The sequence below is a fragment of the Habropoda laboriosa genome, unplaced genomic scaffold, assembly GCF_001263275.1.
Source record: "Habropoda laboriosa isolate 0110345459 unplaced genomic scaffold, ASM126327v1 scaffold87, whole genome shotgun sequence".
Lineage (NCBI taxonomy): Eukaryota > Metazoa > Arthropoda > Insecta > Hymenoptera > Apidae > Habropoda > Habropoda laboriosa.
The window spans coordinates 1,480,325-1,502,743 of NW_017100209.1; the positions used below are offsets into that span (position 1 = coordinate 1,480,325).

A 22,419-nucleotide genomic window follows, 5' to 3' on the forward strand; every position below is an offset into this window, starting at 1 on the left:
AGAATTGAACAACTGGTGTTTCGTTATCTGAGCCAAATAAAAATGACATTTCATAAATTACAGTATGAATCATCCGGTGACTGAAATCATTCCAATTACCGCAAGTGAAACAGCAACACAATAACAGCGCCGCGGCCGCTGCTGCCAGCACCTAATATTAAACAAACAAAGAAAGTAAAAGAAAGCGTGTCTCGAATCTCTCAAAGGAAGTAAAACCGTCGTGGCTGAACACTCAGACAACGTCCCCCTCTGCGTCTCCACTGCGCCTAGGATGTAGTATGTACTAATATATGCTACTCTTCAAACTTTCGTGCACAGTCCGGCTCTGGTGCAAGCTACACGCTACTGCGCGGCAAAAAAGGATCAACAAAGAAGGGCTGTGACTCACTGCTTTATTCGGGCTTTGGCACGACCTTCTAGCGACTCTGAACGTCCGTCCGCAAAACGTGTTCGCGCGGCAGAGACCGCGACTCGAGGCTTATTAAGAGAAGAAGAACAAAAAAAAGAAAGAAAGAAGAAACAAGAAAAGAAAGAAGAAGAAGAAGAAGAAAAGAAAAAGAAACAAGAGTGTGAAAAGCACAAGCTTTTCAGGGCGTTTCTTCGTGTGAAACGAACAACAGAGAGAACTCGCCCCCTTTTTTTCAACAATCATCAGTTTTAGCATTCAGTCTTGTCCCCTCTAGACGAACGACTTTCAACTTTTGCCTCGATCTTCTCTATCCACTTGTAGATCCACTTTGGCAGATTCACTGCCTCTCGAGCTTCTCTCATTATTATTATTTTTATTTGTCAATTTTTCAAGCTTTACTATTTTTTTTGTTTTTATTTATTACTATTATTATTATTCACCTCACTCAGACTTCACTGCCTTTCACTTTTCTACTTCTGAATTTTTTTTCCTTCAAAAGAAAAGAGAGAGACATTCCGTCAACTATACAAATTACTCGTATTAACGATATACGGTTTCGATTTAGAACACGGTACTAGAGGCTTCTCTCGTCCAACAAAACAATTTCGACGACCAGAAATCGTGGATCGTCGTCGGGGTTCACAGTTCCTCCGGCTGGACCAAGAAGAAAATCCAATATCGCGGGCTGGTTACACGCCGCGTTAAAATAGACAAGGAAGACGACGATCGGATCGATCAACATATTTATTGCGTATCGGTCCTCGTGGTTTCCTCGAACAGGTCGTCGAACACTTTGTCGACGTCGGCGGTGTTCACGTTCAACAGAGGCGTTTGTTGAGGAGCTGGTACCAGAAGACGTAGTTTCTCATCGGTTATGCCAGGCATAGTGCGGCTACGAGACAGTCCAACCATTCCTTTAGCTGCAAATCTGGGAGATCTTCTGTGTTTTGAAGTATCCTTATGCTCCATAGGTTCTGCAGGATGGTCGAAGTACTGTCTGATTTTATCCTCCATCTTTTTCACACTGTCTGCCATGGAGGAGGCCTCGAACTGCTTGGATCTCAATTTTTGTGAAGATGGGGATCTCGGTTTTGGAGGCTTCGGATGAGAACCTTGAGCTGATGTTGACACTGGAACATTTACCTTAGGAGCTCTAGGATAACTGTTAGAGATAGCCAATTGATGCCAGGACTCTGATTTTGAAAGTACTATGGATCTAGAGGGTTTGTTAGCACAAGAGACTAGATACTCATCACTGGAGTCGATTGGAGTGACACCGTTTGGAATTGGAGAACGTTCCTTTTGAATTGCTTTCGGTGGAGAGTTGGGCGACTGTTCGTAGGCTTCTCTCAGGGCAATCACTCTGTTTACCGCTACCGGACTTGGAGAGCTTGCTCTGGTTTGCTCTGGCTTCTTTTGAGGAACAGGAGCTAGGAACTTGGCGAATCTACTTGATGCTTGAGAACTCGTTGGTTGGTCGAAGTTTGCAGGTTGATTGTAACTCTGTTGCTGATGAACGTTGCTCATGGGTTGATTGAAGTTCTGGCGTGGTTGAACTACGTTTACAGGTTGCTTGTAACTCTGTTTCTGATGGCTTAAAATGGATTGTTGATGAATCTGGGTAGTATTCACAGGTTGACTATGTTGCTGAGGAGAATAACTAGAAGTTGGACTTAGGCTCGCAGGTTGATTGTAACTCTGTTGCTGATGAACGTTGCTCGTGGGTTGATTGAAGTTCTGGCGAGGTTGAACTACGTTTACAGGTTGCTTGTAACTCTGTTTCTGATGGCTTAAAATGGATTGTTGATGAGTCTGGGTAGTATTCACAGGTTGACTATGTTGCTGAGGAGAATAACTAGAAGTTGGACTTAGGCTTTTAGGTTGGCTCTGACTGACAGTCAGGTGTTGTCCAAAGTTAGATGGTTGATAATTAGGCTGATCGTTCAGAGTGGTGATTTCATTCTGTAGACGACGCACTAAGCTCTGTTGCAACAGATTGTGTCGACGAATCTCATCCTCTGAGGTCACAGTCTCGTTAGTCGGTGGTCTAGATCTGGACCATGACCACTGTGAAGGTGAAGGAGAGGAGGAAGCTCTAGAATCCACTGGAACCTCTTCAGAACGTGGTTCAGGACTGTCCACTGACGATGCAACTGTTGCAATGGCACAGGTGTATCTTGTAACCACTCCAACTTCAGGACTGATGTCTTGATTTTGAATATTCTCGTCATCTGGTAGAGTGGAACTTTCTACAGGCCAATCTGTCGTCTTTTGTTCCACTGTATCCGATACTTCGTCTGACTGGTTGTAATTAGACAAAGCAGGTGAAACGAAGGAAGAAGAGTAATCTTGATTATCCTCAGCCTGATAATTCTTTATAGGATTTCCAGCCTGTTTCTGGAAAATAAAATCTTGTTCACCAGAGGCTGGACGTGTTTCAGGGACCACTACAGGACTGTTAAACTCAGAATCACTAGACACAGTATGGTAATTCTGATTATGATCCAGAACGATTCTTTGATGAGTCTCAGAGTCAGAAGAATGTCTCCACTGTTTTCCAGTCTCTGTGTCACTTATAGATGGTCTATCTAAATCAGAAGTTTGCACAGAAGCATTATTATAAACCAAATTCTGACCCTTGGAGATCTTAGGCCCCACTCTGAAGGATCTCCCCTCATCCTGCTCCTCGTTCATCCCAGTTTGAACAGCCACAGAAGAACTTCCTCTCAAAGTAGCATCGGGGAAACTATTCTCACCGTATACACGTTCTTTTCCACTTTTAACAGGTTCAAACTTTTCCTTCGGCTCTCTACGTTCTACGGGAGGAAACTGATGGGTTAGAATACGTTTATCTGGGATCATTTTGAAGGATATCTTGCCGTCCACCACTCCAGGAAACATTTCCTTCTGAGCGAATTCTCGTTGACGTTGTTCCTCCAATTTCTTCGACTCCATCACGGGGGATTTGCCAACAAATGGCGCGAATTGCTTGCAGAACGACCGATAATCCAGTTTTCCATTCTCCGTGACCGTGCCATTGGCTCTGTTCTCGTTTCGCTCGTGCTCGATCCACGGTGGCCGTGGAAAACTAGGCTTCTCCAGATCAGCTCTGGAGGATTTCGAGGACGGCGGCGCGTTCTCCCTGTCGAACATCTTTCTCGCCTTCTCTTTCAGCGTGTTAGTCGGGACTGGAGCGTTCCTAGGCCAGTGATACGACGGAGGTAGTTTCGAAGGTGATCCCGGTGAGGATTTTTCTATCTTACGAAAAGGAGACGAAGGTGCATGTCGGAAGCCTGTAGAAGTGTCCATTTTAGCTAACTGAGGTGCATAATTCTGACTAGAATTGGAATAGACTTGAGTTTGAGATACACCTGGAAACATTTTATTGGCACGAGCCTTTAAAGAAGATCTGCTCTCCCTTTCCTCAGCCACTGACGGCTTGTCGAAGGTGGTTTTGATATTGGAGAACCTGCTGTTCCAATTTTCGTTGGTCAACGCTGACATATCCATGGTTCTGGTGTTTCCGAAGACTTTGAAGGGAGCTACAGGTGCGACCACAGGTGCCTCGTTGTTTCTGTTAATCAGAGCTAGGAACTTTCTGTCGTTCTCTGTCTTAGGCTGAAAACTAGGCACTGTAACGTTAATTGAATTAAAGGATTTGTCTCCAACGTTAATTGGTTTCCTCAGAGACACACAACCTGTTGTCTCGTGACCAAGACTCTCTGCTTGTAATTTTAAGTAACTAGGTATATCAATGGTATTGGCACGTTTGATTTTTGATTTCTTAGCACTGAACTTATTACTAGTCCCGTATTTTGCTGCATTAGAAGCTGCTAATTCTGCACGTTGCCTCAAAGCAGCAGCCAATTTACTCACACGACTCCTCTCTTCACTATCTTCTATATTATTCTCTTTATCCTGGTAACTGTTAGCTCTGTACTGAGCCTGGTACATACTCGACTCACCGCCGCTCGAGTTACCATCAATACCATCCACTTGTTGGATCCCGCGAAACACGCAGCTCTCCCTGATCTCCTTATTCTTGTCCTCCAACAGTTGACGTTGATTAATCGCGTCCTTCGTGCACTTATCACGAACTTCCTCCGGTTTCTTCTCCACAGTCACACTATGTCCAGTTACACTCTGCTCCTTCACAATAGGCGCAACAGGTTCCTCCAATGGTAGACTATTGGTCTCCTCCAGCCATTTCCTAGCTTTAGCCAATTCCTCCGTGGAAACACCAATTGTATGCCTGGTTCCTCTTCGTCTTCTGCTCAAAGAAGTCGATGGTAGCACTGGTATCTTCACAACTGTTTCCTCCGGCACCTGTAGCCTTGACAATAAACTCGACACTAGTTTCAATAACTGCAATTTACTTGTAGGATCAGATGCAGCACCGTGTTTAGCTAGAGCAGCCACGTCGATCCTCTCCAACGTTTCACGAAGACGCGACAATGCTGTCTGAATATCCGACAGTAGAAGATCCTCCAGGAATTTCAGGTCTTTCTTCAGATCAGGCTCCTTGCTGTTGCCAAGAGCCTCTTCCATGGAACTGCGTATCCGGAAGTCCTCCTCGGAGTCGACGCCAGAGTCCTCGGGCAACGCTGGCGGCTCGTCGTCGCGACGACCCCCTATGGAGAGCTCGAGCGCCGCGCGTAGACGTTCTACCAGTAGCGGCAATGAATTCCACTCACCGACTGGCGGGTTCTCGTTCCGTCCATCGATGCTGGTACCTGTCGCGGTGCTCGTTGACGTCGCGCTCGTGGCTGTCGTCGCGGTCGTCGTGTCCCCTATTCTCGTGGCGCTCTCCTCTCGTCTCGCGACGCCGCCGCCGTCGTCGTCGTCGGCGGGCACCGTTCTCGAACCCGCTGAAAAAGAAACGACACGAGACGGGGCTTGAACCCTGACGACCTGAGACGGCTCACGAGCTACTCTATTTTTTTATTCAACCGTTTTTCTCCACGATTTGCAAGCAGAGAGTGGAATTTTTGATTTTCGATTGTTTGGAAGAGAAGAAAGGAAGACGAGAGAAAAGATGAGAAGAAGGGAAGACGAGAGAAAAGATGAGAAGAAGGATCTATATCTTCTTATTCTATTTTCCTATTCTAGTGGGAGAGTACAGTGTGGAAGATTTACTTTTTTTCTATGTTTTAAAGGAGAAGGGTCTATTGTTTTTCTCTTCTTCAGTGGAAGTTTCGTTTTTTGTTTTCCTATTTTTCAGGGGAGATGAGAAAAAGGGAAAAAGAGAGACGAGAAGATGGATCTATCTTTTTGTTAGATTTTTTGTTTTGTGAAAGTGGGGTGGAAGTTCAATTTTTTTTCTATTTTTTAAAGGAGAAGGGTCTAGTTTTTTTCTCTTCTTCAGTGGAAGTTTCGTTCTTAGTTTTTCTATTTTTCACAGAGAGCGGAACAAGAGGAGGAGCCTGGTTCGAGAAGAAGCGTGGAACGCGTGAAACGCGCGTACTCGCGAGCAGGAGGCTCGCTTGACCGGCAGTCTCGCGCTCGCTTTATTTAAAAGCCACGGGGATTCTCCGCGGGGATTTATTTTCGGTCGCTCGTTCAACGCCTCGCGGGGCTGCCCACCAGAAAGAGAGAGAGCCTGACGAATCGTGAACGACGCCGCGAGACGAGAGATCGGCGCCGGCCTCGTCGGGCTAATTCGAACGTCGATGGTCCACTTTTCCGTCTTTTTATTTTCTCTTTTTCTTTTTACCAAGGCTTTTCAACGAGAGATAGTTTCTTAATTGTGTATCGTGCGTGGTTTGCTTGGTGTTTTTTTTGTTTTTTTTTTTTTGGTGAGGAGCCAGATGGATCAACCTCTTCATCGTTACATCGATAATGATTTTTTATAGATTCTATCGATGACATCAGTTGTGTACCTTCTTGATTGATAACTTAGAACTGAATCATCCCGCTAAATATACATTCATAATGACTATCAATCCGTGTCACGTGTTCGTTAAGTCGATTTACACATTCTATTTTCTACAGTAACTAACGTAAGATACCACCAGAAATCCTCGTTTCCCTGAACACAATTGTACATCTCTATCCTCCAGAATTCGTTCAGTCAGTTCCTAACTGTAGCGTAAAATATGAGAAATCTTCACTTGATTAAATCAATTCTTAATATTCAGTAACGTCTTGAAATTACTTCATTCAAGTTCACAAATTCGTCAAAAGTCAACTAGCGTAGTATACAATACCACAAGTCCTAATTTCGCTAAATACATCCTCGAAACGTGTGTTGAAATAGCGTTTAAAACAAAGTCAGGCTGATTTAGATACACGTTCAGACAGTACCAGCCCCTGAACCGTACCAACCAGCATTAACTTGGTTTAAGTCGAAATTGGGTTGTTGGTACAGGCTACCTAAATCGAGTACCATCTAACGATCCTCAAAATCGCCTCGCGTTTCAGTTTACACGCAATTAACACCGCGGAATGTTGAGCTAGATTCGTTCGACGCGAGACAGGTGATCCATCTATCCTCGAATTACCGTGCATCACGAACCTGCTTGCTTGGCCTCTTTCCTCTCTAACACGATCGACTTCCTCTCGTTCTCCACATACGCCTCTTTCTCCTTTTCCTCTTGGTACAGCTCCTCCTTCGTCTCTTCTGGGAATTCTTTCACGGTCTCCTTCGGGATGTCCTCGTACGTGTCTAAATAATCCACAGAACTGGATCGTCTGCTATCTGATTCGATGATATTCTGGAAATCATGGTTCTCCACAACGGCGGCTCGAATATCTGCAAGAATAGTGGCTGTATTAAGGGGAAATAGCAGTAGGACGAATGAAATATAAGTGATGTATTATAGAAAATTATTGAGAACTACAGGATGATCCATAAGTTGCTTTAACATTTGAAAATTGAATAATTTAATTTTTGTGTGTTTCAAAATTTATGTTTCAGATTTTTTGGAGTTACGGATCAGCCTGTGTGAAGAATATATTTATACATTACGTATATAAATATAAACGTTACAATAAAATGAATATTAAAGCGTTTCATTTCTTTCTTATTAATTCTAACGCCAAAGAAAGATGTTACCCAGATGATGTTTTACAAAACGAAAGCGTTCTAATGATAGATGCGTCGCGTTCTCGACCGTTCTTACGCTTTTTTCTTTTTTTTTTTTTTCGAATGTAGGGTATACCAATTATACCGGTCGTTTAATTAAATCAGTTTTAGTCAAAAGAATCGTTTCTTTTTTTATGATGTATTTGTTTCTATACGCCACACGGATGAGTCGTAGCAAGAGAACACAGCAAATTGGTTACAACCGCAGAAAAGATGTACGCAAACTTTGATTATTCAACCTCCTCATTTTTAATTGTGCTTTTTAGTTAGCCACGTGCAAACAGAGTGTCCTTTAATTTTTCATGATGACAGAAAACAATGAAGAATCTGAGAATGAAAGAAGAGAGAGAGAGAGTGAAAAAAAATATAGATATCGTTAATGATGTTACGTTTTCAGATAGAAAAAAATAATAATGGAGAGATAATGATTTTGTTTTTGCACGTCCTTCTCGTCGTACATTTTTCCCTGAGCTCCCCCGTCCACCAATCGCATTGCCCGGTTCACATTATCTATCTACGATAACTCGAATAATCCTAGGCAGGATAGTGTAGCGATATTCAAAGAATATCGTGACGCCAGCTCGTAAAGAAGACCTCACCTTCCGCCTCCGACATTTTGATCCTCTGGATCTTCGACTGGCCGCCTGGAACCCAAAGAAAACATCGTTTTTCTTTAACGTCGATTATCGACAATATACCGCACGTTTGCGCGAATGTAAAATAGAAGAGAAATAAACGAATTTTACACAAACATCGGGAATATCCTCCCTCTTACCGTTCCTCTTCGATCTTCCTCCAAGTTTAAAAAAGAATCTACAGCTTTTTACCTTTCACATTCTATTACACGATAGAGGTAACAAGCTATTTTCAATCGTACATTCTCGTTTGTTTGATTTAAAAAAAAGAATTCGTCAGTGTTCACCACTCGAAGGTCGAAAATTCGTTCCTCAATTTCCCGATTAACGGTATCTGTTTAATCGAGAAAATTAAATCGTCAACACTTTTTACCTGCTGAAGGTAAAAAAATTCGTTTCTCTCGCTCGATAAGAATAATTCGTCACTCTTTATCCTTTGATCCTTTCTTTTCAAGATTAACGTGATCGTCAAATTTTCCTTCGTCACTTCGGTGTTTCTTTTTCTAACAACTTGTTCAACGTTGCTGCTCCATTTTTACTCGAAATCTTCGTTCATTATTTCCCCGATTAATTTTCCCTTCGTTGTTCTTTCTCTCGTTCTCTCTCGTTTTAGAATTCGTCACTTGAAGTTCGCCAGTTCGCATTTAATCGCGACATTGAGCCACTTCCACGTGACGATTCGTTTATCTCCGCGATTAACCAACGCGTTCTCAAGATTTCCGCGAACAATCCGCCGTGTGATCGCCATCGAGTACAGAACGTGAAATGACCGACTCTAGGTCTAGCCTGGTGCATTTCTCGATGGTTAGAGGAGAACGTTGGCGGCTGTTTCGGACACGGCAGGCCTCGCGCGAAAATAACTTTGACCCGTTTTCGCGCATACGGAAATTAGGAAGTCCCTCGGATTCTATGCGAAGCTACGCCTGCCACGCTCCCGATACAATACACCGATACTTAGAATAGTGAATTATACGACACGTTCAATTGTTTTCTGGGACAACACCGGCGGGTCTGCTCACGCATGGAATTGCTCATCGATGAGTCGTGCTTGTTTGCATGAGAATCGGAAAATCGAAATTTCCACGGGAAATTTTATTTACTTCAGTAGGAAAATTGCAACGCAACACCTAGGTCGGCGAGAATTTTTGAACACGGTGATTCGAGGTTGGAAAATTATTTATATTTGTGATACTGAATTTATTAAATGTATAAAGTAAAGTGAAAAGGTTATTACGAAGAAATTTTGTTAATAAAAAATGTTGAAGTTAATAGAAAGAATCACTGATCAAAGTTTTAAAAAAATAGATGGATGTTGAAAGAACATTCAAGACGTTCTGATAAGAATATTATTAATAAAAATTGACTTTGTAAACGCTTTTGATGCATGGAGATAATTAAAACATGTGTTATATTCATCTAAGTATAATACAACTCATGAAGTACAGTGATTAGATGTTAGAAAATATTTTTAGAACAAAAAGATTCTGTAGATACGAATACCTGAATGGAATATATGAAGGTTTAAAAAAAAATGGACGAGTGATTGTAATTTACAGTGATGAATTATTCTTTTGAGTAGAACTCAAACTTTCTCGATTCATACGTAGATTAGTCCAACGTAAGTGTATTAAATATAATTTTCCAATATTAATTTCAAGATATTAGTGGAATATCTAATTAACTGAGACAAATGAACCTGTAAAAATAATAAAAAAGCGTGAAATTCAAGGTTAGAAAATAGTACAAAATACTTTGCACAATTAGTAAAAAGCAGAATTCTAAAAGAAAAAAATGCGTAGTAATGATACGTACATACACAAGCACCTTAATGGTCCTAGTAAAAAATGTTTCGCTGCTCACTCATTCGCGTATCAACGTCGACTGGCGAAACTTTTTGGAAGCAGCGCTAAAACAAACATCCCGGTTGTTGGTTCGTGTATGTACCATAATAAAATGTTTCCGCGAGCGTTGCGCAATCATGTTGCTCACCCGAGATCGCGTGTATTCCTGCATTATTGCAACATTGTTCTGATCGCATCCGTAAAAATGCCGTATGCTTAGAATAACGAAGAAAGCAGATTGACAAAGGTTCGTTGAACGTGTTCATAAAAGGGTATTTAAAGAACATACCTAACTAGAACGAGTTTCCGTGCCTCCTATGCTACTATGACAAACGTCTATCTATAGATTCTGTGAAAATATCGGTAGTTAAGTGTAATGTGTACTTTCAACAAATGTGGGCCATGCGAGGATATACTTAACAGACATTTGAAAGTTTCGTGTTTTCTATTTCAATTTTTCACAAGGCATTAATCATATGTGATTATGAAAGTGGTTTAAGTCGAAAATCAAAGAGAAAAATGATTTCGCGTTGCGTCGATTTACGTTGCGATAATGTGAAATGCGCATAACGCGATTTGATTGGTGCGCACTGACAAACCCAACGTCGTAATTTTTATGGTTATTTTTGTAAATTGTATCAGAGAGATTTAATTTATCTCATCTTATCACCTTCAAATTCCTCTTATCCTCCGATCTATCTATGTGATTTCAGTGGTTTATGGTTCCGAAACAACGCAAATAGAAAATAAGAATTTCAAATTTTGAAAATGTCAGAAAAATTCATCAGACTGAAGTACCGGTTAAAGAGATCGCCGGATAAATAGCGGAAAGAATGTGTGAAAGATGAAATATCGTGTTAAAATAATAGATATACGTCACAGTTTATAAGAAACGGAATATAATTTCACAAATAACGAGAAACCCACACACAGAGCCTCCTACTTGTTGCCTACTGAACGTCTCAGCATTCCTACGCGTGCATAACGTTAGAAGAAGAAGAAGAACACGAAGAAGAAGCGGTGTCAACGACTCGGCTAGCAGGAAGAACGTTACACAGCAACTATCTTCTAAACTCTTCGAAGCAGCATCATTCGCGCGCGTTTATCGAGGGTGAGAAAGCGGGCGAAAGTTCCGGTCAGTTTGCTTTGCACGCGGACGACCATGATAGGCAAGCGCGCGCTGCCACGAGGCCGCGCTTTTATAAATAGTCCTCTGGGCGAGTTTCACCGAAACGACGTACTCTCCGACGTGAAAGCACCTTCAACCTTCCACGCAAACCGTCGAACGTATCTTTTCACCGAAAATACACGGATATACCGCGACCTTCCGTGACGATACATGCCGAAAAATTCGATCGGCCGCGACGCGTGGACGTTTGCCAAACGGACGGTTTGTTGCACGAAGCTAGCCGATTTTGGCGACGTGTGTCGCGAACGATGAATCGAGAAAGAGAGAGAGAGAGAGAGAAGGAGAGGGCGAACGTCCAACACGCGTCAATCGTCGGTGCACACGATGGCTGCGCGATTTACCAGTTCCTCTTCCGTGTTTTAACTATTTTCAATCTCACTAATTTCCACATATCGTTGTCTTACTTTCGATAAACGCGTTCGACGACCGATCAGTTCTCCGTACAGAAAATATACATAACCACAATATCAATCATTCTGTCAACAAACCACGCACCATTGTAGAGTTAAAACATAACTGATGAAATTCGATCAATCGATATTAGCTCAATTGCTACGAGTAATCGAGAATTTTCCAACCCGATTGCAACAATGTATTCGCTGTCGAGGTTATGTCACTTAGAAAATATCATAACTAATAAATTACTCGAACAATTGATACTGGTTCAATTACAAGGAATAATCAAGAATGTTCCATACCCTATTGCAAGAATGTATTCACTGTCGAGGTTATGTCACGTACAAAATATTACTTTCAAAACAATCGTTCAATAATTAATAAATTACATTGCACAATTATTCTTTTGAATCAAATTATTCTACTTCAATATAACGTATTTCAGGAAAGCTCTAAAAAAAATCGTTACCACACCCGTTACAATTGAACAATTCCCGTAACAATGAAGTTTAATCAAGTGATCGAATGCGAAAAAGGAGAAAGAGAGATACGGTTTACCTTGAAGGGTCAGAGGAGCAGTGTCGGTGTATTGGGGGCCTACGCGTTGCTGAGACTGCGCGAGCAACAGCCTCTCTGCCACCAGACTCTTCGTTCCGGTGGTTATCGTCGACGACAGTGGTGGTGGTGCCATAGGTGGTGGTGGTGGCACTGGCGACGGTGGATGATGCTAGCAGCAGCGCCTGCCGTTAAAAGCTTACCGTCACCCGGCTCGAATTAGACCTCCTGAAATAGCACCCGAGTTATTGCCGGCACTATGGACCAGCCTGGACGCATACCTCGGTATCGCGTACGCTCACGATGGCGCGGTGGTGCTGCTTCCGGTACCGGATGCTCCCCGTGTGCAATACTCGCGCGATCCTCACCTTGTGGCGGCTTTGAGCGGACACCTGGCCATCGCGGACGCGTGAATGGAAAAGCGGCGACTCGTATCCGGGATTTTACGTTCCAGTAACTGCGTTGACCAGCATTCGTCCGTTGGTTTTATTGTGGAACGGAGGATGTGAGTCAGGTGAGAGTTTGGTAGGGGAGTTTGTAGGTTTCGATGCCTCTCTGTAGCTTGATTATGCTGTACAATTGCGGGGAGTATGGGGAGATTGAAATGTAACCGGTGTAATGAATTAATTAACTTTTTTTTTTGTTAGGTCACTAAATATTGATATCCTGGAGTTTTTAAGAAAAATGAAGAACGATGTCTGAATAAATTTGAAAAGTTTGAAGTTTATAGATGAGCCTGAAATAGGGAAAGTAAATTGGTCGAGGTTTGGTAGATGAAGGTTTCTGTATGTTAATGAGAATACAGTTTTAGAACGTTTCCCTTTAATAACTGGATCGAGTTTGACTTCTAATCAATGCTTTTTAACTCTAACTGCTTTTGAAATCCAATTATACATTACATATGCGCAACACTATTCATCCTTTCCGTTTTTTTTTCTTTTTTTTATAATCGTGAAGTAATTATCATACCCTGATCTAATTGAAGCATGTAAATCTCATTTAATTGAAGCACAGAAGAGCCTGGATCGATCATTCTCAATCTACCAGCTTCTCGACTACTTCTGAAACTCAATTACACGTTCTATGTTTCTTGTTCGAATATCTCAATCCACTGAACACTTTTTACCGCCCGGTTCTTTACATTTCGAATAAATTAACATACCTTAAATTACCAGAAGAAACTCATCGAAGCTAATTAAAGCTCCAGTCTCTCTTCCACTCCACTTTACAATTTTTATAGTTCACCGTTTATTTATGAGATCTTCTTTGAATATCATCGAAGATCTACCCTGTTCCCTTCTAATGTAACTTCGCGATCAAATTCCCCCTACAATTTTTCGAACTTCGATGCAATTAACCCTTTGAGGATGATGAACTCGTATATACAGAGTGGTTCAATAAATGAGTACCAAGTTGATACAGTGTATTTCAGAAGGTGAAATAGATGAAGAGATCAGATGAACCCATGATCGAAAATGATTTATTAAAGAGTTATAAAAAATAAAAGAATCTATATATTTGCAGAAGGAGGAACTTTTGAACAACTGTTCTAATTTGGAGTAGAAATGGACAAAACTGGAAAAGGAGCAATGATCCAAAACCTTTCACTGCAAAGATCATTCAAGACCCTTGCAGTAAAGTCCTTAATCACCAGGTATTCTCCCTATTGTCCATCTTTACCTCATCAAAGAGCGTTCCTAATTTACTTCTCCGTCCTCAAAGGTATTCAACATACCTGAAATTACAACGAGAAAATTCTTCGAACCGAATTCGAAGACGAATTTTATTTCAGGTACGCGTGATCAAGCAGGAAAAAATCCGTCGGGAACCGAGCAACGTCACCGTCTGTGCAGGCGTCGAAGTCTCTCGCGTGCCATTAGGCATGCCGCGCGATCCACGCTCACGTGTCACGTCTCGTGTCGTCATCCGGGATCATCGATCGCCGATCCGCCGAAATAAAACGACCAGACAGAGGCATCCCGTGTCGGAGCTGGCCGTTTTCCTGGCTCAGCTGATCGTGAACACCTTTTTGCGTCCCTTCCTCTCTTCTCACCTCCGCCGTCGTTTCAACGTCGTTCTCTCCTCTCGAAGGAGAACCAACCCCACCTGTGCCGTCTTTCTCTTTCATGCTCCCCTCTCGAGACCGCTGTTTGCCCCTTCTACTCCATGTCTGGAGATCACTTTCGAAGACCCGTTAACCTACTGGGGGCCTTAGTATTCGCGCTGCCTTCGAACCTTCCATGTTGACGGCGCAGGTGTTCGCTTCGTTTCACAATAATCGTCCTTGGGCCGTTGATGGTCGAGCGTGGCTACCTAAGGTATAATTAACACTATTCAAATATAAATATCATCTGTGTGGAATTTTTTTTCTAACGATCGATTGGTGAACGGTCAGGTTGAGAGTCTGATGTCAAGTGGTTTACAAGGAGAACCGGAACTGGCCGGTTCCCTCAGGGTCGAGACATCAAAGATTGCATCGACAGGATGAAGGGATGGTTCGACGCGTTCCGCATCGACGGAGGACCGACGTTGTATAGTTATAGTAATCGAACGCCTGTCACAGGAGATGTTCCTCTTGTGATCGTGTTCGTGATATTCGGTACCATTTTCACCGCTTTCTTGGTCATATTTCCTGGGATACGAAAGGAGGTCGGTATTTCCTTTGCTCGTTTCCTGGATTATCGATATGTATTCATTATCGGGCAATTTCTTGTCCTTCACAGAGACTTAGCACGTTTCTCACGGTGACCCTGAGCCTTTTCGTTGGAGCCTCGATTCAAGGTTTGTTTGGTCCACTTTTCTTTATTCACACGTATGTGTGACTTCTTTTTCTTTATGCATACACAGTGGCTCAGTATGGCTCCTCTTGGCATACAAGTTCTGCGACTATCGTCAGCACGTACAGTGCATTCTCTGGACAGAAAACTGCCGCTGAAATCGGCGGATACATTGGTCTGATGCATATAAACATCACGTATAGACGTGAGTCGCTGTAACGAATCTTTTTTCACTGGTGATCGTTTATTTTTTGGCCAAGATGAATATGCTATTCGAGGCTGCTTCTTCGATCACAGAGTGCTTGAATTTTTTTCTCAATTATTCCAACATGTGTTTAAAAAAAAGGAATAAAGACGATAGAGTACAAAATCTGCCTCGAATGACTGTCTGATTTTGGTCGAAAAATAGCTTGTCCTTCTAATCAAAGTCACAATCTCATTAATCCGGATGTAAAGTGTTGCCAAGCAGCGAGCATCCAATGGACGACGTAGAGTATAATGAAAGATTCTGGTGGAGGAGCACAGGAGAGATGACGAGTGCCTTTAAACAGGCATTGAATCAAGGAGCACCGTTTCCTATAGTTTCTTTAGCAGAATACTTTAGTCTTCATCAAGAGGGTTTTTCGTGGGGAAGCAAGTATCGTCAAGCTGGCTATTACGCGTCGCTCATGCTCTGGTATGCCACGAAATACCTTTGCCATTTAGTCACTCCTAATTCATTCACTCTTCTGACGTATGTTTTCTGTTTCTTTTTTTTTCCCCTACGTTGACTAATTGCTCTTTCTAGGACGTCTTTCGCCTCTTGGATCATGATGAACCTATTATTAATAGTGGTGCCAAGGTACGGCGCATACGGCATGATTTTCACCGGCCTTTGTATGCTGCTGACGAATTTAGTCTACTGGGCACTTTTACCTTGTGAACCACTCATAGCACACATAGACGGTTCCATTCTTGCTTTCAATTTAGGCTGGAATTACTGGCTGGTTCTATTGTCTGGTTAATGTTCCCTTCTTTAATTATACAGGATGCTTGAAAAAAATGTTGACACTTATATGGAAGTGTTTACCATCATTGCCAACACATGCAAAGAAGATATTCACATCTACAAGTTCTTCATATAAGTGTTAATGTTTTTTCTAAACACTCTGCATATTGTAGGATTATATAAACAGAAGAATTGAGTGTCCAGGAAGTATGGATTCTTCTAGGTATTGGATGCATGTTCGCTGGAATGGTGATAACAGCAATCGACATGATTTTTCCACATCAGTTTTCAACGATACTTGAGGTTGATTATGATACACCGTACGACAGGCATGTGATCATTGAGGAGAGCTTCGATACAAGAAACATCAGACGGAGACTACCAAAAATCGAAGATTCATTTGGTGATCGTATAATAAGGTTCTTAATTTTTTTCGAGAATTTAGAGTAGAATTTTTGGTTCTATTGTGTGGAGGTATTTTATGGTTGTTTTCAGTCAATTGTCTTCGAAGTTGCAGAGCAGACATGATACCAAGGAGGACACGCAAGGTGTGATAAACCGAGGGTACACCTCACATGAGTCTTCAGAGTTTCAGCATGGGTCTAACGAAGACTCGACGAAGAACAACTGGTCCTATCCATTTCCATCCTCTTCACGTAGAACTATCAATGGTTGATTTCTCTATAAACGTTATTTATACTTGTTCTTTGATCGTTCGTAAGTTCCATGACATACGAGAAGTTTTAGTTTACATAAAACTGTAAGTTTAGCCCTAGAACTCCTATGGAGAAAGGAAGGGAATAAACAGTGATTTGTAATAAAATATCTCTTTTCTAATTTTCCTGATAAAATATTTAAAAAAGGGGTGTCAAGGTAACGACTGGTAAAATTCTCTCACTCGATTTAATCAGTTCAAGCTCATCAATATCATATCACATATTAATATCGTTTCATTGGTGTCGTGAAATTCAATTGGAAAGAAAAAAAATATTCATTCGTCTTTTTCGTTGATCATAAATAAGAAATATAATAATACTCGTTATAAATAAGGGATGCGCGTACGCGCATAAATATGTACACTCGATTAAATTCCACGAGATTCACGATAGCGTCCATCGTTCTTCTTTTCTCTTTTGCGATTAACAATTGATCAGACTAGCCGAAGTTCTCGAAGTGGTGAATGAAGTAGGGTAAACGACGACCCTTGTTCACCTCGTCGCAGGATGACATCACGCTTTTCGTTAGGGGACGTGGTCCACAGCTAAATACTCCTATTTTGCTAACCTGAAATGCATTTGGAACAGGTTTGCAGAAATTCTTCAAATTTAATTCTGATTAGGAAACAATTGGGTCACTGAATAGAGATGATTTTAAAGCTTACATAGCTATGTTTCTTCTGAACAAACTTTAAAAACGAAGTCATATCGGGCCGGCCAAAGTGATTGATCGCTTTCAGCCCGGTGAATATGCTTTTCTTCGATAGCCTCTGGAAGTGGTTCTCGCAAATATACTGCAACAGTAAAGGAATGTTCAGTTTGATCTACGTTTATAGTATAAATAGTTATGTAATCGTAATGAGTACGTGACCTACCAACATGGTAGTACGTAAATCGAACTTGTGAAAGAATTGCGTAATAAATATGTGAATTTCTAACACGTCCGTGACGTCCTTCCTCTCGACGTCTCTGAGCACGTCGATGAACCACTCGAAATGCTTGTGCGACGGACAGATCCACAGGAAGTAAACCTGTACAATCAAGATCCAACACGGTTTTGTCAAAAAATAAAACAGAATATATTTGCATAGAAAATTATTTTTTTCTAACACTTTCTAATTACCTTCTTACAAGCGACCCCAGAGTATCTGTTCGTAGAGGTTCCGAACACCAGGTCATTTAACATGGAGGCGTAGGGAGTGACGCCAATGCCACCGCCAACCATTACAGCGACCTCGAACTTGTACCAGTCTTGATTGCCACCACCAAACGGTCCCTCTATTCTTATTTTCGGGTGCTCGTCCTCCGGGTTATAATTACAGGGATCAAAGTAGTTGCGTAGCTTCCACGTCCACGGTCCCTGTGCTTTGATGTGGCACGACAGGAAGTTTTCGTGCGGTGCTGACGTCAGGGTGAACGAATGAAACTCGTTCGACCTAAACGCGGTGCACGACAGACGAACCCATTGTCCAGACAAATATTTCAAATTTGGCGGACGGTAGAATTTGATTTTAATCACGTCTGATGGTAACAGTTCTGTCTCGATGATGTCCAGTGCCATGTATTTGGTTCTGAGACTCACTACCTGAAAGATTGTAATAATTATATCGTACAAATGACTTGTAAGAATAAAAGAAACAATGCTATAGTGAGTTTACACCTGAAAACCACAATTATCCGAAAGGTATAGTGGTTCAATGTACCTTATCAAGGGAATAAATGATGGCAGGACCAACGAAGAAGATCCAGAATCGCGGAGAACCAGTCAAACGTGCCAAGCCATGAATTAAACACAGTGCGTACAGTACTACGTACAAACTGTGCGTGGACCAAAAAAATTTGTACGCCTTTTGGCGAATAGTCGGATGAGCGAAGACGAAGATTATTGTCATCACAATGAATAGCAATATTCCAGTTAAACCTGTCACTGTTCTAAAGAGCCAGAAAGATATAGTCAAACGTGCATCACTAGGGAAACTAAGTTCGCTAGTGAGACATCGCAGATGAGCCAGTGGCTGAGTAGAAACGTGGTAAAAGTTGACCATATGTCCCACCGTGTGTAAAACAGAGAAAAACAACGCAGTACAAGCAGCAATTTTGTGAAATTGTATATGTGAATCCAGAGGGATGTATTGTTGAATAGAAAACTCTTTGAGTTTAGTCAAGAGATTCCTAGACATGGTCAAAAGCAGCAGACTATAACAAAAAGACAAAGCTGCCGCTGATCCTCTAGTTATAGCAATTCCAACTCCCATAATGTGTCTCAAATCCGTGTGCTCAGCCATGAATGAGTAATCTAAAGGTAAACAAAAAATTCTTACTCATCTACATTTCACAATTCTTTCGAAATGAAGCGCACGAAATGGTTGTTGAAATTTACATATAAATCTCTCGACGAACAGTGCAATTGTTGTGACATAAAAAACGAACAGATAAAATATGTTCTGTCGGTTTTCTTCGAGAAATGTCGAAACTGCATCCCACTGTTTCCGCACCCAGCTCTTTGAGTCCTCAGGCGGAAGCTGATCGATATGGAAACTCGTCATGCGAGCTACGTTCGTTGACGTGTCGAGGAAATTTTGCTTGGCGCCTTTGCAATCGAGACCGATCGCCACGAAATCGCCTTTGTACTCTTTCATCATTAGCTTGAAATCGTTATACGTGAGGTAATCCTTCCTCTCAAGACCAGCGTCCTGAAAAAAATCAGTTTTCAACATTTCGCGATACAGATGTATGTAGAGTTTATGACGTTATTCTGTAATTATACTTGGAACATTCCGTCGATCAATTCGGTGACATGATCGTCCGATAAACTGGTTGTTCTTGCAATTTCTACCAAAGATCTGAGCATCTCTGACAGCTCTTCCTTGTCGATCACACCGTTACTATCCTTGTCACACATGTCGAAAATAATTCTGAGTTTATCCTCGGTTTTTCCTCTTGAGAATAACAGAACGGTGTCTAAAAATTCCTGAAATATAAACAGATGGATTGGAATTCTTTCCACTAACTTTTCCCGCTTCATCGTCGACTTCAATTTTACTTTTCAATGGATAAAGCAGCTAAGTTTAAAAAACTTTTCATTTAAAATAATAAATAAATAAATGAATAAATAATGATTAAGGGGCGTGACGAAGCATCATATCATGCAGAAAATTCAACATCCTCTACCTGGAACGAAATACGTCCGTCCCTGTCCTTATCGACGATATTAAACATTTTCTTCACGAAGACCGCGTCCGCCCGCATTCCGAGCGCGCTCGCGAACTCGCTTTTAGAAAGCGACGTCCTCATCACGGTAACTACTTCACCGCTGTCGCTGTCCTCGGATCGTCGTCGCCTTTCACCGGGTCTCAGACCAAACGTCAAAGCGTAAGCTTCCCTAAAAAACTGGCAGGAGAGGAAAAAAACGAATGTTACATAGGCAACGGGAACGGGAAACGATACATTACAAATATGGTTTTAGCACGTAGAAAAGAAGCAGTGTGACAACGCTTGTTCTTACACTTTTTTAACCTTCCAGTAGTGAGACCATAATTTGTTACTCTTACAGTGAGACTAGTACTAATCATTTACTCTATCAGTAAATGCCAAACTAATTAAAAAAAAAAACGTGAATTAATTCTTCTTTTCAAACGTAATTTACTGAAATATAATATTTATGAGGGAATTACAAAGAAATCTTTGTTAAATTTAGTTAATATTTTACAGTTCCAGTTAATAAAAAGTTCGATTAGAAAAACGTTGCTTTACTTTCTTGCAAAATAAAAGAACCAAACTTGCTAGCCTTAAAAGGTGAAATAGGAATTGATTGGTGCGAAGGATGCAAAAGGAACGAAACAAACCTGTTCGAGTTTTTTCTGGCGGCGTTCCTTCGTTTCCGCTTTTGCAAGCATAATGTCCCGGCTCACTTGGGACAACGTGAAGTGCTTCTTATGGGCCGCCAGAAATGCCTCCAGTTTCGCAATGAACTTTCTACGCGAGGCCAGCGAATCCAGTTCAAGGACAAGGTCGTAGTCCCGCGGTATCCGCAGCAGCACCAACGCCTTACGATGACCATTCTCGTTCTCCTAAATAATAATCGATCGTACACTAGAGTATGGCAATTCAAGGTGTTGCTTATGCTAATCTTGGTGCATGAGTAATTCTGTTTCCTGTTATCCTTTTTTGTTAAATGGATATTCTTTCTTTGACTTATCCTGAACAATTTGTTAATAAGTAATTATGGTAATTTCATTACCAATAATATTAATAATTTTTATAACATTTGCTTCGGGTGATAGCTATGTTTTTCTGTTCGAAACAATTGAGGCACTTGATTCTACACAATGTAGAACAATTGAGTATTAAAGTCACTTCAATTATTTCAAATAAGGCAATATCGCCCTATGAAGCAAACAACATTTTAAACATTCACGAAAGCGTGAAAATCGCTCGTATTTCACGTGTCCGACCACTTGGCTGAATTTGGTGAACCAGTCGTTTCCACATGTTTCACGTTTCCCTTTGTAAACCTTACTCTATTGCACAAGCGGTTCCGTTCGAGATTTCTCGAGCAGATTCTCCGTCGAAATTTCAAGCGAAAGTAAAACGTCCGCCGCTCTTGTCGCAATCACCTGAGACTCCTCCATCGTGACCGTGTTCACATCGTTGAAGTCGAACGTGCGCAATTTCTCTCCCTTGCGGTCGACGATGTGCAGAGCCGCTTCCGGACCGAATTTCACCTTGACCAGCCGACGATGATTCGCGTGCAGCCATTCGCGCACGATCATCTTGTCCACGCAGATCTTTCCATCGTTTTTCTTCTGTATCGCCTCTTGCAGAATCTTCAATCGTCTTCTTCGTCGATTTTGAAGTTTGACCAGACCATAACCGGCGCCAGCGCAAAGAATCGGCACGAAACCAAGAAAAACGCAGGCATATATGTACACCAACTCGCTTCCCTAAGACAAAACAGGTACACACGACTTTCAGACCTCTCCATTTAGGGTAACGGCGAGGGAAAAAACGAGTATTGCAGGAAGATAGAGGCTACTGGTTGAGTAATGCCTAGTCACCTCGAAGTAGTCGTAACGTTGCAGGGGAACGCAAGGCTCCAGCATAGTTGAGTTTAACTGATAAGGCTGGGGACAGGGATCCCCCTCCACCCAGGTGAACACTTTCTTCTGAATCGAGTCAGATGGTATTCCTGTCGCGTTAACTATCACGTCCCATAAGGTGACGCGACGAATCTCTTCTATCTCGCTTTTTGTAAAGATTCTAAAAAAGTGGACAAAATTGTACATAGTTACTCTCTAAGACTCTCTCGAAGCCTAGAGTCATTTATGGTAGTTATCGTTTACCCATTCTCCTCGTTTTCGAACCAGAATCTATCAGAATCCCTCAAACGAAGAAATTGTTCTTTGATCACCGCAGAGAAGAGTTCTCCTGGACCAGCACTAGACTCTAGCATTCCACCAACGTAAACGTCAACGTTGTTCAAGTTATTCGAATGAATCTCTACCAATGTACGTAACAGCGAGGGATTTTTGTTAAACGATTCTGGATTGATTTCGTTCCAAGTTTTCCTACGAGGTAGCTTAAGATGCGCTCTGGCAGTGTTGTAGTCAGGAAGGCCATTATCTCTACCTCTCATGATGTTCAGAGCGCCTAAATCTCTGCGTGAGAATTCCATAGGTCCGAATAAATTATTCCTGATATCGGTACCGAGAAGATTGTCCTCTTTTTCTGCTATTTGAGAGGTCATGCCCATGAGAAGCTCCTCGATTGTGCTGTTAGTTAAAATCTCCTATAGAGCAGGAGATAAAAATTTAATTATTTACATATTTA

General features: G+C 41.8%; 3 protein-coding genes across 3 annotated transcripts in view; 1 reads left to right on the plus strand and 2 right to left on the minus strand.

The window, feature by feature from the left end:
- Window positions 1-513: 513 nt before the first annotated feature.
- LOC108570773 lies at window positions 514-12,311 on the minus strand. The gene is made up of 4 exons (XM_017932677.1): window positions 12,113-12,311; window positions 8,093-8,137; window positions 6,924-7,160; window positions 514-5,220 (listed from the first exon to the last, which is right to left on the minus strand). The coding sequence occupies exons 1-4, from the start codon at window positions 12,243-12,245 to the stop codon at window positions 1,154-1,156; spliced, it is 4,482 nt and encodes a 1,493-aa protein (XP_017788166.1). The 5' UTR covers window positions 12,246-12,311; the 3' UTR covers window positions 514-1,153.
- Window positions 12,312-14,593: 2,282 nt separating this feature from the next.
- LOC108570753 (dual oxidase maturation factor 1) lies at window positions 14,594-16,550 on the plus strand. The gene is made up of 7 exons (XM_017932658.1): window positions 14,594-14,758; window positions 14,833-14,890; window positions 14,957-15,091; window positions 15,343-15,562; window positions 15,674-15,885; window positions 16,098-16,293; window positions 16,370-16,550. The coding sequence occupies exons 1-7, from the start codon at window positions 14,594-14,596 to the stop codon at window positions 16,548-16,550; spliced, it is 1,167 nt and encodes a 388-aa protein (XP_017788147.1).
- Window positions 16,551-17,029: 479 nt separating this feature from the next.
- The window catches only part of LOC108570669 (dual oxidase), a 13,582-nt gene continuing 8,192 nt past the window's right edge, over window positions 17,030-22,419 (minus strand). The window contains exons 7-18 of the mRNA XM_017932560.1: window positions 21,933-22,378; window positions 21,648-21,849; window positions 21,207-21,533; window positions 20,436-20,660; window positions 19,762-19,980; window positions 19,358-19,561; window positions 18,971-19,283; window positions 18,294-18,886; window positions 17,714-18,175; window positions 17,466-17,621; window positions 17,256-17,384; window positions 17,030-17,158 (exon numbers count right to left, since the gene is read on the minus strand). Of these exons, the coding sequence (XP_017788049.1) occupies window positions 17,030-17,158; window positions 17,256-17,384; window positions 17,466-17,621; window positions 17,714-18,175; window positions 18,294-18,886; window positions 18,971-19,283; window positions 19,358-19,561; window positions 19,762-19,980; window positions 20,436-20,660; window positions 21,207-21,533; window positions 21,648-21,849; window positions 21,933-22,378 (3,405 nt within the window). The remainder of the gene's footprint in view (window positions 17,159-17,255; window positions 17,385-17,465; window positions 17,622-17,713; window positions 18,176-18,293; window positions 18,887-18,970; window positions 19,284-19,357; window positions 19,562-19,761; window positions 19,981-20,435; window positions 20,661-21,206; window positions 21,534-21,647; window positions 21,850-21,932; window positions 22,379-22,419) is intronic.